The following is a 15,199-nucleotide window of genomic DNA, read 5'->3' on the forward strand; positions in this document are numbered from 1 at the left end:
GTCCTTCAAATGCACAGATTGCTTTATATATATATTCTCAAAGAAACTACCGGTAGCTTCTGTCATGCTGCTTTGTTGACAACTCCAACCATCTTCACGCCCCAGGTATTCACCAATCAACAGCCACTGCTGCAAACAGCAAACACACCAGCCTTGGAGAATTTCTAACTCGCAGAAAACATACCCGCCTTGAAGAATGTCTTAAATAAACAGCTTTTTAAACATATCTGTTTTCATTAATTGAGAATCAAAGTCCAGTTTGATAATGTCATCATCGATTGACCAAAAGGACAATCTTATGTAATCACGACTCAGTCGCAGAATATTGACCCACTGCTCTTCTCTGTATATTGCACAGTTAGTGTTGGTCAATGCAAGTTTATAAACCTACAGCCTGGTAAAGTAAGTATGGTTTTCCATTACTTTCTATGGGCAAGGACTTAATACATCATGTGAAATAGGGAACTGTGCCATTATGACATAGCGTTTATATGACACAGTGTTTATATTTTGTTTCTATTATTTCCTTCTCTATTTCTATAATATTTATTCTAGCCCACAGACAGGTGCTGAAGGCAATCAGTCAGCAGCTGGATGCCAGGTGGCCAGCGTGCCAGTCAGTCAGTCTCTGGTGCCTGGTGGTATCTAGCTGCTGTTGCTCAGCCTTTCCTCAAGCATGGAGCCTGTCTGGGCACGGACAATTCATGACACACTGTACTGGTCTGAGCTCATACTGGGATGGACTCACTGAGCTGAGGGGGTGGAGGTGGAGGTGCCTGAGAGAGTACACAGCTGCAGGGTCTCTCACCCAACTCTTACCACATATTCATTAGGGGATAGGCTGGTGAGTGTGTGTGGTTTTGTGAAACAGATGCAGGTTGAGGAAAACAACCACAAAATCTCAAGCTAAACCTCACACAGTTCTTGACTTATCTGACTCACCTTTCTCAGTTCCTCTTACTATCACTTTTACGTGCACACTCACACATACACCAGGCATGCACACCTATCCTACCTTATCAAAACCCAATATTGTGAGATTATTATGGATTTGAACAGGACAGGGCAGGAACAATCCTGTATTTTCATTATTTTGTTCATTTCACCAGTGAAGTGATGTCTCCTTCCCACCAGGCGAGCTGTGACCTAAACCACATATTCAGTAGTTAAAATGGAAAACATTTTGCAACAAAAATGTGAAATTTGCAACAAAAATGTGAAATTCTTATTGGACAAATTCGGTTAGTCCCTCATTGTTTTGGTGCGTTTTCTTGTGTTTGGTGTCTGGTGAATACAAACCTTACCACAACATCCTAGTGACAGCACGCAGGCAGGTCACCAGCATGCTCAGGCATGTGGGACCATTGAGATCCTATTAAATTAAATACAGTTTATACAGGTGTTATATACATTAACTGTATAAATAGCCTATAAAATATAAGTAAACAGACCATAAATGTCCAAATGTTGGTTTTCTTGGAAAGCTGTGAGTGCTATTATAACCAGGTAAAAAAAATTGTGACCTACGAAGAGCCCTAGCTTGATGGCAATTTGGCGTGGGAGAGTGAGAAATTGTGGGGAGCCGGTGTCCAAGTAGGGTACACGTAGCTAGCTACAGTTGAAGTCGGAAGCTTACATACACTTATGTTGGAGTCATTAGAACTCGTTTTTCAACCACTCCACAAATGTCTTGTTAACAAACTATAGTTTTGGCACGTCGGTTAGGACATCTACTTTGTGCATGACACAAGTAATTTTTCCAACAATTGTTTACAGACAGATTATTTCACTTAACATTCACTGTATCACAATTCCAGTGAGTCAGAAGTTTACATACACTAAGTTGACTGTGCCTTTAAACAGCTTGAAAAATTCCAGAAAATTATGTCATGGTTTCAGAAGCTTCTGATAGGCTAATTGACATAATTTGTGTCAATTAGAGGTGTACCTGTGGATGTCTGGTTCATCCTTGGGAGCAATTTCCAAATGTTTGAAGGTACCACGTTCATCTGTACAAACAATAGTATGCAAGTATCAACACAATGGTAACACGCAGCCATAATATCGGTCAGGAAGGAGACGTGTTCTGTCTCCTAGAGATGATTGTACTTTGGTACAAAAAGTGAAAATCAATCCCAGAACAACAGCAAAGGACATTGTGAAGATATTGGAGGAAACAGGTACAAAAGTATCTATATCCACAGTAAAACGAGTCCTATATCGACGTAACCTGAAAGGCCAATCAACAAGGAAGAAGCCACTACTCTAAAACAACCATAAATAAGCCAGACTATGGTTTGCAACTGCACATGGGGACAAAGATCTTACTTTTTGGAGAAATGTCCTCTGGTCTGATGAAACAAAAATAAAACTGTTTGGCCATAATGACCATCGTTATGTTTGAAGGAAAAAGGGGGAGGCTTGCAAGAACACCATCCCAACCTTGAAGCACGGGGGTGGCAGCATCATTATGTGGGGGTGCTTTGCTGCAGGAGGGACTGGTGCACTTCACAAAATAGATGGCATCATGAGGTAGGAAAATTATGTGGATATATTGCAGCAACATCTCAAGACATCAGTTAGGAAGTTAAAGCTTAGTTGCAAATGGGTCTTCCAAATGGACAATGACCCCAAGCATACTTCCAAAGTTGTGGCAAAATGGCTTAAGGACAACAATGTAAAGGTATTGGAGTGGCCATCACAAAGCCTTGACTTCAATCCTATAGAACATTTGTGGGCAGAACTGAAAAGGCGTGTGCGAGCAAGGAGGCCTACAAACCTGACTCAGTTACACTAGCTCTGTCAGGAGGAATGGGCCAAAATTCACCCAACTTATTGTGGGAAGCTTGTGGAAGGCTTTTTACTATGATTAAATGTCAGGAATTGTGAAAAACTGAATTTAAATGTATTTGGCTAAGGTGTATGTAAACTTCCGACTTCAACTGTATGTGTGTGGAAAACATTTGACATGTGGCTACTCGAAAATAGAATTAGAATCTATTACAAAGTCTAGGATATTTTGGGTTTGGAATTGGAGTATGTATTACGTTTAAAAATGTAGAGGTGAGGTAGCAACTTTTGACAGACTGGTTTCGTCCGGAAAAACAAAAAATGGTGAGGGTGATCGAATAAGGATCAAATCCACCATTATCCTCAAGCACGTTAATGATAGAATGTTCATATTTGAAGAGGAAAGGCCAGTCTCTTTGGCACGTGACATGGAGTACATGGAGTGGATTAGCTAAAGAGACATACAAACTCATTATTTTACACAATATCTTATCACAGCACTGGCAAACACTGGTTGACCAACTCCCTGACCAAAATGGCTGACCTTTACGCAATCATAAGAAGGTTAGTGTCCATTCTAGCATTCTAATTCCAAATTCTATGTGTGGAAACACAGTGCGTGTATCTCAAACAACAGCAAGCCCCTTACTGTAGATCTTACTCAACTGTTGAATGGACACTTTTTAAAAGTATATAGTGATGTGTTCAATGCTGGATATATAAGGACATATATCCTTGTTGCATTTCATAACCAGAAACTATTATGTATTTTTTGTTCTTAAGGCCACCCTTTAAAACCTGTTCATTGAAACAGTACTGCTAATTACAATGACTGTCAATCAAAAGCCTCTTCCATTGGAATTATATTACATACGTACAATCAATCAGGCTTCAGATTCAATTTAAAAGCAATCAGCGTCGGGTGGGTTTTCACAGATCAATGGTAATCTAATAATAATTTTGACTTTAAATGTGGCTGTTTGTTATTTTTAGAGCCCAATTGTGCCTCTTTCTCTCTCTCCCCCTCTCCCTCCCTCTCTCCCTCTCTCCCTCCCTCCCTCTCTCCCCCTCTCTCTCTCCCCCCCTCCCTCCCTCTCTCCCCCCCTCTCTCTCTCTCTCTCCCCCTCTCTCTCTCTCCCTCTCTCTTTCTCTCGACTCAACTTATGATAATGGCCACAAAGCCTGTTGGTGACATTCCAAGTCTGAACCATCTCTCTCTCTCTTCCATTACCATTACACAGCAAAATGTGTAGTGTTTCTTTTTGTTGCCAATAACATTGTCAAGCCAAAATCTCCTGTCTAATCCAATCAATAGTTTCAAAAGTCTCTTTGAACTTTGTGTGTATACAGTAAGTCTATTGAGGGGACAAGTTATTAGTCTTTCATAAGTATTCTAGATGATTTGTGTTTCTGGTAACAAACAAACGGCCCCCCTGAGACTCACAATAAGCCTGCAGTGAGAGAGGCAATGAGCAGCTACTGAAAAGAGACTGGCTCTAGCCTATAGCACATGAAAAAGACGACAGAGACACCATTGTATCATTTATCATATCTGGCTCCCTACACTACTTGGGCACATCCTAAATGGCACCCTATGCCCTACATAGTCCACTACCTTTGACCAGAGCCCTATGGGCCCATAGCCAGGAGTTAAGAGGCTGGGTGGAATTGACAACCACTATTTACATCATCAAACATGCTCTTGCATCGGCTCACTTCTCCAACCCGCCTTTAAATTCCTATTCCAGGTCAACTACGGGAGTTTAGTTGACCAGAAGATAAAACAAATGATGTAAAGTGCGCTAAAGCATGCCTCACGCGTTTACAACTTTTTACTGTTTTATGGCCTAGATTATCTGGTTCTCTTACTATGCGATAAGAGAGAGGGCCTACTTGCCATATGCCACTGAATACGACCCATACATTCATTAGACAACAACTGGGAGGAGATCCTTCTTCAGGCTTCAAAACAAAAACAGGGTAAAACATTGGTGACGGTTGGTCAGTTATTGTACGTTCATACTCATTAGTTCTTTACTGCCTTTCCCTGGGATAAAAAACAAAATGTGGTGCTTTAAAGTTTAAATTACTCGTTGTTTTAGACTCGAAACGGCACAACGGAATATGTTTGAATGACTGTTAAAGTCATACGTTAAAAGAGAAACCCTGTTAGCGTTTACCTGTCGCGTATCGTTAAAAGCTCTTTTGGCTGCAGCAAATCAACACAACATTTGATAATCGACTAGATGGATTTAACTGTATGACATTGTCTGAAGCAGAGAATCCCACAAAACCAAAATATTTGAAATAGCAGATTTGAGTGATGAATGTTTGAGAGTGTTCAGAGTCGGTGAAAGAGAGACTGAGAACAAGAGCAGGAGAGACTGTACACCACTAAACCCAAAACAATAATAATGGGGTTTCTGACACGCAACAGCTGCCAAGAAAGATGATGTAGGCTATAAAAACGGAGCCTACTTAGTTCTGACTGTGGAATTATTAAAAGGTGTTACACATGATTGCACTTTATAAGTGTAGAGAACCCTGCACCTCAAGGCATCTGACGTGGCTCTCTTGTCTGTCAAGTAGTGTAATTAGTCAAGGAAAAATTATCTTTGATAAGATTGTGCACCGCAGTGCGCTAGCTGCGTTACTACAGATCCTGGTTCGATACCGGGCTGTGTCGCAGCCGGCTGAGACCGGGAGACCCACAATTGGCCGGGGGGGGGTTGGCCGGGCAGGAAGTCCTTGTCTCATCGCGCTCTAGCGACTCCCGTGGCGGGCCGGACGCATTCACGCTGACACCATCACCAGGTGTACTGTGCTTCCACAGACACATTGGTGCGGCTGGCTTCCGGGTTAAGCGTGCATTGTGTCAAGAAGCAGTGCGGCTTGGCGGGGTTGTGTTTCAGTGTAGAATAGAATAGATCTATAACTTTAGAAGTAGCTTGATGTGCACTGTTATTGATTGGCTTAATGCTATATCTAGACTAACACCGTTTTCTCTTTCCCACAGATGGAATCAGATGTAGGTGGGCATGTAGAGGGAAAGCAGAGAGATAACATTGACCATCAGTAGTCCAGAGTTCTGATTCCCTATTTCAAGACACTTGGGGGTATCACAGAAAAATAGATACAATCCTTGTGATGGAGAGGAAATTTACCCTCGTGCAAAACAATTTTCAAGAGGGAGTGAGAGAGAGAAAGAGAGCGAGAGAGATTCTCATTAGATGCCTCTGCTCTGACGGGCATAGGGATGGGATCATCTTCCTCCCAGCAGCTGCCGAGTCCCTGTTATTCTACCACAGATTCATCGTGGCTCCCTAAGAGTCAGAAATGCATTCCGTGATTCCATTTGCCCCTCTGCATTCTTCTCTGCAGCCCCCCGCCCTGCTCTCCTCCCTCTGTATCTCTACTGTAGCTACATAATCGTTAAAACCTATTAACATCCTTATTCTGTGGGAGTGCACCCGAGTTATACACTGGCTTAACATTACATGGGGACCAGGCCTATAGGTTATATGGCTGCAGGTTAGGTAATGATTCAGTCAGGCCTACCTGGAATCAAATACTACTTGAAATCTTTCAAATATACTGCACATTGAGCGTTTGCTTAAGCAATTGTTTTAAATTGTATTTGAACCCAGGTATTGATGAAGTCAAGGGAGGATTTTTAGTGCTGCTACAGATATTGACAGGACTATTGACAGGACCTCCGGAGAGGTCGTCAGCAGTTAAACTCGTGTCACTATTGATCAGATGATTTAGCTGATTGATCCCATCAATGATGAAGTATGGATGGAGAAGACCCATGTTTAATTCAAGTCAACTACATACCATATTTACTGCAGTAGCTAATTCTCTAACTCTAAAATCCCGAAAATAACCTAATAACCGTAATACCCTTGAAGAGTACTCTCACTACATCTACAGTGCAGTCTATTCTATAACACATAACTGTTATAGTGCATTGCTGTTCAGTTCTTACCCCGTTGTAGCAGCGCTTCTCCTCGGAGCCGGTGAAATGGTACGGCTGCTTGGTGTGGCACTTCTGGATGAAGTCCTTGAAGAAGTTGTTGACGTCTGCCAGTGAGATGACGCAGACGGCCGAGTTTGCACTGGGTTCCGGGGAGTCTGGCTTGGACCGGGCAAAGGCGGCGAACAGCACGTCCTCCCCTTCCTTCAGCCCCATCTCCTGCCTCAGCTCGCGGCCCGCCTTGGCCACGTGGGCTGCCTGGAGGACATTAAACACCTCGATGCTGGCTGAGCGCCGCCGCCTCCTCCTCTCCGTCAGGATGCACTCGAATGGCATCTCTACGTAGCGCCGCAGCTCCGGGTCCGTGCCGCACATGCGGACGATGCGGGTGTGGTAAACCTGCGAGCTGTGGCCCTCGCGCTGCACGGTGAGGAAGTAGGCGTGGTAGCCGCTCTGGAAGGAATAGACATACTGGAGGTGGTGGTCGCCGCGGAGGCCCGGGGCCAAATTCATGTAGGACTGGTCGGAGAAGAAGCGGAAACCATCTTGGGTTTCTTTCATCTGACGCACTGAGATGGTGTGGTGTTGTGGCTGCTGGGCCTGGGGGCTGGAGATCATCCGGGATGGGCTTCCGGGGATCTCCGAGTTTCCTACGAAGAATCGCACCACGCCTCCGCTCTCCACGTTGAGCACACGGGACCCCAGGGGGCTAGTCACGCAGTCGGGGCAGCCGTGCCGTCCTCCTTGATCTGTCTTGGGTGAATACATGCACTGTACCTCCCTGTCCACCTTCTTTCTCTCCAGCAGGTGGCGACGGCAGACACCGGCGTCCGCTGAGCCGCAGCTGAACAGCTCATCGTCATAATAACGCTCCACCAGCAGGGCCATGTTATAGTTGTCCACCACAGCGTTGGTCTTACCGCAGGCTCCATCCTGACAACTAGGACCACACCGCCTTCTGACAGCGCCTTCAGACACGGGCCCGGTCTGGTACTCCGACAGCTTGGTCAGGTTCTCTGACAGTGCGTAGATTCGGTTCACGGCACCAATGTAGACGGTCCCCTCGAAGGTTACCAGGTTCTGAATGGCGGAGATGGCCTCAAAGGTGGGCAGGTCGTAGGTCACAGACAGATTGAGCTTGGAGTTCTCAGCTGCCTCATTACACTGACCCATCACCACGGACCCAGAGAAACAAAGAGCCCAGCGGATGATCACAATGTGAGCGATGTCCAACAAGCAGATATTCTTCATCCTGTTCCAAAAAAAAGTTTTAAAATGAGTTAAAAATGAGGAATTACTTATTCAGAACACTTGTGTGTATAAGGTAGTAGTTGTGGAATTGTTAGGTTAGATTACTCGTTGGTTATTACTGCATTGTCGGAACTAGAAGCACAAGCATTTCGTTACACTCGCATTAACATCTGCTAATCATGTGTATGTGACAAATAAAATTTGATTTGATTTGATTTTGAGAACAGTCACTAACACAAAGAAAACACCATCCATTTTTTAAATGTCTTCCTCGATTGCCCTCACTTGATCAGACAGAGCTACAGTTGAAGTTGGAAGTTTACATACACTTAGGTTTGAGTCATTAAAACTAATTTTCAACCACAACTATAGTTTTGGCAAGTTGGTTAGGACATCTACTTTGTGCATGGTAAGTAATTTCTCCAACAATTGTTTACAGACAGATTACTTCACTTATAATTCACTGTATCACAATTCCAGTGGGTCAGAAGTTTACATACACTAAGTTGACTGTGCCTTTAAACAGCTTGGAAAATTCCAGAAAATGATGTCATGGCTTTACAAGCATCTGATAGGCTAATTTACATAATTTGAGTCAATTGGTGGTGTACCTGCGGATGTATTTCAAGGCCTACCTTCAAAGGCAGTACCTCTTTGCTTGACATCATGGGAAAATCAAAAGAAATCAGCCAAGACCTCAGAAAAAATATTGTAGACCTCCACAGGTCTGGTTCATCCTTGGGAGCAATTTCCAAACACCTGAAGGTACCACGTTCATCTGTACAAACAATAGTACGCAAGTATAAACACCATGGGGCCATGCAGCTGTCATACCGCTCAGGAAGGAGACATGTTCTGTCTCCTAGAGATGATGTGAAAAGTGTGGTGTGAAAAGTGCAAATCAATCCCAGAACAACAGCAAAGGACCTTGTGAAGATGCTGGAGGAAACAAGTACAAAAGTATCTATATACACAATAAAACGAGTCCTATATCAACATAACCTGAAAGGACGCTCAACAAGGAAGAAGTCACTGCTCCAAAACCGCCATAGAAAAGCCAGACTACGGTTTGCAACTGCACATGGGGACAAAGATCATACTTTTTGGAGAAATGTTCTCTGGTCTGATGAAACAAAAATAGAACTGGGGAGGCTTGCAAGTCGAAGAACACCATCCCAACCTTGAAGCACGGGGGTGGCAGCATCATGTTGTGGGGGTGCTTTGCTGCAGGAGGGACTGGTGCACTTCACCAAATAGATGGCATCACGAGGATGGAAAATTACGTGGATATATTGAAGCAACATCTCAAGACAGCAGTCAGGAAGTTAAAGCTTGGTCGCAAATGGGTCTTCCAAATGGACAATGACCCCAAGCATACTTCCAAAGTTGTGGCAAAATGGTTTAAGGACAACAAAGTCAAGGTATTGGAGTGGCCATCACAAAGCCCTGGCCTCAATCCTATAGAAGATAGGAAGAACAGAACTGAAAAAGCGTGTGCGAGCAACTACAAACCTGACTCAGTTACACCAGCTCTGTCTGGAGGGATGGGTCAAAATTCACCCAACTTATTGTGGGAAGTTTGTGGAAGGCTACCCGAAAAGTTTGACCCAAGTTAAACAATTTAGAGACAATGCTACCAAATAATAATTGAGTGTATGTAAACTTCTGACCCACTGGGAATGTGATGAAAGAAATAAAAGCTGTGTCAGCGATTGGGTGCAGAGATGTAGCGGAGTCAGGCGCAGGACACAGCTTAGAGCAAAACAACTGAGTTTACTCAATAAAACAAACAGGCAATATTCCAACAAGGCACAGTCAAACTAACACCTTCAACAACCACTAAGACACCAACAATCACGGAGAGAACAGAAAGGTATGCCAGAGGGTTAAATAAGGAACATAATATGGGGATTGAAACCAGGTGTGTGTAATACAGACAAAACAAAACGAAAATGAAACATGGATCGGTGGTGACTAGAAAGCCGGTGACGTCGACCGCCGAACACCGCCCGGACAAGGAGAGGGGCCGACTTCGGCGGAAGTCGAGACAAGCTGAAATAAATAATTCTCAGTACTATTATTCTGACATTTCATATTATTAAAATAAAGTGGTCATCCTAACTGACCCAAGACAGGGATTTTTTTACTAGGATTAAATGTCAGGAATTGTGAAAAACTGAGTTTAAATGTGTTTGGCTAAGGTGTATGTCAACTTCTGACTTCAACTGTATATGGAGAAAAAGGAGCATTCTCTTGCTAAAAATAGAGACCATTAGAAACACAAGAGAGAGGGAAAATTTGCTTGTCAGCTCGGCACACATATGGATCTGTGTTTTGGGGTTAAAAGCCATGGTTTACTCACTCCACCACAGAATCACCTCAGTAATATCACTGTTGCTGAAAGCCGATATGGGAGCATTAATAGAGCCCTACTTCAATATCAAACACATCAGCACTTATACTATGACTCGTTATTATTGTGAACAAGCCAATCGCTGACACTCATGAGGGACTGGAGAACTGTTGCTGATGTGCTGACTGAGGGACAATAACGTCGTAGGCTATTGGAAGTAGCGTGCCACTGTGTTGACCGAGCACCACCAAACACCATTGAGCACCACTTCTGTGGTTCCAAATTCCATCCACAGTGCGACCCAACATGGTGAATCATGGTGGAGTCGTGGACACAGCAGCCCTCCCTCTCTGCAAGGCGCTGCAACCAACCACGGCGCTAAGTTTAGAAAATGTCTCCAAGGTAGCGGGAGATAGAACTCAATTAAAACAATGCAGGGGGACTTTGAGTGGTGCTCTGTACAAAATGATAAATAGTTGGTGGAGGCCGCTTAAATGGCAATCCACTGGGGAATGCTTTTAGGGTCTGTCAGAGTGTCAGAGAAAGGGGGAGTGTGGAAGAGAGAGAGAGAGAGAGAGAGAGAGAGAGAGCGAGAGAGAGAGATAAATAGAGAGAGAGAAATAGAGAGAGATTTTCGACCCCATGCATGATAGTCATCAGATCATTTGCAAGTACGATCCATATCAGGACGATCTGAGTTGGTGGTTCAGCACATTTTTAACAAGACAACAAAAACTGCAGGCGAGAAAGCCCAACAGAACCCCTCAGTTCTTTTTTTTTTTAGCTTATATTGTCGATTCTCAGAAAAATCAATAAATGGAACTGGTATAGGAAGTTCTGTTATTGATATTTTCAGACAATTGATCCAACTCATTATCATATAAAATGGTTGATTCCCCAGCCATCATGTAATGTGCTATGGAAATGACGATTTCTATTATATAATGAATGATACAGTATGTACTTAATTACTGCAAACAAGTTATTGATTAACCCTCTGGGATTTCTTTAGGATATTAACTGCCCTAAAACATAGAATCATTACAAGATTGTAAAAAACGAAACAATAAGAATGTTTTATTGTCACATACACCAGATAGGTGCAGTGAAATATGTTGTTTTACAGGGTCCGCCAAAAGTCGTGCAAGTTAACATCGAAATAAATCAGTGGAAAGTGGTAAATTAAGCAATTAACATGGACCATCACCAGTCCAGAGTTCTGACTACTATACTATTTTCAAGGATGGATGGGAGCCAAAGTGGCAGGTGTGCATACTGGTCAAGTGACTAGTTCGTTTTTTTTTACTTAAAATTATGAGTAAGAGTGAGGAACAAAAACACATTTTCTCGACTCCACATTCTACCACGCACCTGCTCCACTCCCGAAACAATTCATTCCCTATAAGAGGTGTTATTGCAAGGAACAATGACTTATCCTAAGTAAATACAGCTTTGAGAAACAGAATATTTGAGGATATATTGTGATTTAAAGAGAGGGAAATGACTCATGGGAGAAATTGCTCTGTGAGGGAACACGCGGACATTTCTGTGAGACTATTTCTGGAGATTTTGGTTAGTGTAGGCTATAAATTCTGAGCATATTATAATGCATTTATTGCTAAACTTAGGCTATTTGGACAATCTTATTTTTTTAATCATTGAAAGAATTCAGTAATGGCCATTGTGCGCAATTGTTTTGTTTTTGCATGGAATAATCTGACATTTGTAGGTCTGCCTGTGCTCTTCAAGAGGTGATGATATTTAAACCAAATAGTATAACATTTATTTATCAATCCTTTTAAACGGCAATGGTATTAGCGGAGCTGTGGGTCTTGCCCCAAAGAAGGTAAATCGAACGCTCTACACCTTATTGGGACGTTGTATTGAAAACGACCTATAAAGCAATGACGAGTGTTTCGTGGATGAGTCACAGGCTACAAAGTAGTTCAAAGTAAAGCAAACATGAACAATAGAAAGGCAAAAATAGAACTTACCTGTCAGTTAGGCAACTATCTCAGTTATGTTTTGGTTTCTTCTTTCAAATCATAGTAGCCCACAAAACTCAGGATTCCTCACGCATGCATCAACGTTTTGACGGCTAAAGAACAAATTGATGCGCAGAAGATGTTTGACTTTGAATACTCTATCAGACGTTTTCCCTTTCTTTTCACAACGCTCACAACCGTTTTCCCGTTTCTCAGACAAAGTTCGACTCTTTCTGACTCCGATTCACAAGCTGCGGACCTGTGTGACTCAGGATATAATGTAGATGTGTAGGTCACACACACAGGCATTCTAACCCCCTGCGTATTTGTGTCCGCTTTAGCGCGCAGCGCTCCTCCTCTCGACAACTGTACTGCGGGTGGTTGGAAGGCGCGCGATTACACTCAGGTGAGTTTACAGGTTTCATCGATAGCAAAGCTAACTTTTCTCAGTATTGTTCAGTCTTTAGCTTAGTTCCCACATTGTATGTTAATTAATAATTATATGTGCCATAACAAGTAAATAAAATATCCTATAACTCGTTATAGAAGCACCTTTCCTTCTCACTAGAAAAACTATCCAACATTCCACCTGACTTTACCCAAGAAAGACCACTGACTCACTCTATTCTTAATTATTGGTTGTCAAGTTAAAAATGCTCCCTTAGCTATCAATAAAGAGGCAAGTTCTGGCAACAGCTCTGGTGGACATTCCTGCAGTCAGCATGCCAATTGCACACTCGTTCAAAACTTGAGACATCTGTAGCATTGTGTTGTGTGACAAAACTGCACATTTTAGAGTGGCCTTTTATTGTCCTCAGCACAAGGTGCACCTGTGTAATGATCATGCTGTTTAATCGGCTCCTTGATATGCTACACCTGTCAGGTGGATTAATTATTTTGGCAAAGGAGAAATGCTCACTAACAGGGATGTAAAGAAATTTGTGCACAAAATTTGAGAGAAATAAGCTTCTGTGTGTATGGAACATTTCTTGGGATCTTAAATCTCGGCTCATTAAACATGGGACCAACACTTTACATGTTGTGTTTATATTTTTGTTCAGTATATATACACACAGTACAAAGATGTTTGGAAGTGACTGGGATGGCACAATAAAATTGGAGACTGATTTCCATTGTGGTCTCCATTTCTTTTTTTTTACAGACACATTACATAGATACAGACACATTACATAGATAGAGACACATTGCATAGATACAGACACACTACATAGATACAGACACATTACATAGATACAGACACATTACATACATACAGACACATTACATACATACAGACACATTACATACATACAGACACATTACAGAGACACAGACACATTACAGAGACACAGACAAAAAAAGGTTATACTATTCACACATTAGCCAGCTTTTGCCATTCTTTTCTAAAGTGGTTATGGCTGGTATGGCTTTGAATTGCTGTGGTTGTTTGTTCCACTCAACAGCTCCGGGATACACAGTACCAGTCAAAAGTTTGGACACACCTACTCATTCAACGTTTTTTCTTTATTTTTACTATTTTCTACATGGTAGAATAATAGTGAAGACATCAACTATGAAATAACAGAAATGGAATCATGTAGTAACCAAAAAAGTTTTAAACAAATATATTTTATATTTGAGATTCTTCAAATAGCCACCCTTTGCCTTGACGACAGTTTTGCACACTCTTGGCATTCTCTCAACCAGCTTCATGAGGAATGCTTTTCCAACAGTCTTGATGGAGTTCCCACGTATGCTGAGCACTTGTTGGCTGTTTTTCTTCACTCTGTGGTCCAACTCATCCCAAACCATCTCAACTGGGTTGAGGTTGGGTGATTGTGGAGGCCAGGTCATCTGATGCAGCACTCCATCACTCTCCTTGGTCAAATAGCCCTTCAACATCCTGGAGGTGGGTTTTGGGTCATTGTCCTGTTGAAAAACAAATGATAGTCCCACTAAGCGCAAACCAGATGGGATGGCATATCACTTTAAAATGCTGTGGTAGCCATGCTGGTTAAGTGTGCCTTGAATTCTAAGCACCCCCACACCATTCTCCTCCATGCTTCACGGTGGGAACCACACGTGCAGAGATCATCCGTTCAACTACTCTGCCTCTCACTAAGACAAGGTGGTTGGAACTTAAAATCTAAAATTTGTCCATTGCTCGTCTTTCTTGTCCCAAGCAAGTCTCCCCTTCTTATTTGTGTCCTTTAGTAGTGGTTTCTTTGCAGCAATTCAACCATGAAGGGCTGATTCACGCAGTCTCCTCTGAACGTTGATGTTGAGATGTGTCTGTTTCTTGAACTCTGTGAAATATCTGACGTGCAGTTAAGTCTAATGAACTTCTCCTCTGCAGCAGAGGTAACTCTGGGTCTTTCTTTCCTGTGGCGGTCCTCATTGGAGTCAGTTTCATCATAGCGCTTGATGGTTTTTGCAACTGCACTTGAAGAAAAAAGTTATTGATATGTTCCGTATTGACTGACCTTCATGTCTTAAAGTAATGATGGACAGTTGTTTCTCTTTGCTTGTTTGAGCTGTTCTTGCCATAATATGGACTTTTACCAAATAGGGCTATCTTCTGTATACCACCCCTACCTTGTCACAACACAACTGACTGCCTCAAACGCATTAAGAAGGAAAGAAATTCCACAAATGAACTTTTAACAAGGCACAACTGTTAATTGAAATTCATTCTACCTCATGAAGCTGGTTTAGAGAATGCCAAGAGTGTGCAATGCTGTCGTCAAGGCAAAGGGTGGCTACTTTGAGGAATCTCAAATTTAAAATATATTTGAGTTTGTTTAACACTTTTTTACTTACTACATGATTCCATATGTGTTGTTT

General features: G+C 42.4%; 1 protein-coding gene across 1 annotated transcript in view; it reads right to left on the reverse strand.

The window, feature by feature from the left end:
- Positions 1–12,656, reverse strand: part of LOC139408271 (hepatocyte growth factor receptor-like) — a 72,353-nt gene extending 59,697 nt beyond the window's left edge. The window contains exons 1-2 of the mRNA XM_071151973.1: positions 12,365–12,656; positions 6,779–8,018 (exon numbers count right to left, since the gene is read on the reverse strand). Of these exons, the coding sequence (XP_071008074.1) occupies positions 6,779–8,017 (1,239 nt within the window). The 5' untranslated portion in view covers position 8,018; positions 12,365–12,656. The remainder of the gene's footprint in view (positions 1–6,778; positions 8,019–12,364) is intronic.
- Between the last annotated feature and the right edge of the window lie 2,543 nt (positions 12,657–15,199).

Source organism: Oncorhynchus clarkii, chromosome 1, assembly GCF_045791955.1.
Source record: "Oncorhynchus clarkii lewisi isolate Uvic-CL-2024 chromosome 1, UVic_Ocla_1.0, whole genome shotgun sequence".
In the NCBI taxonomy this organism is placed as follows: Eukaryota; Metazoa; Chordata; class Actinopteri; order Salmoniformes; family Salmonidae; genus Oncorhynchus; species Oncorhynchus clarkii.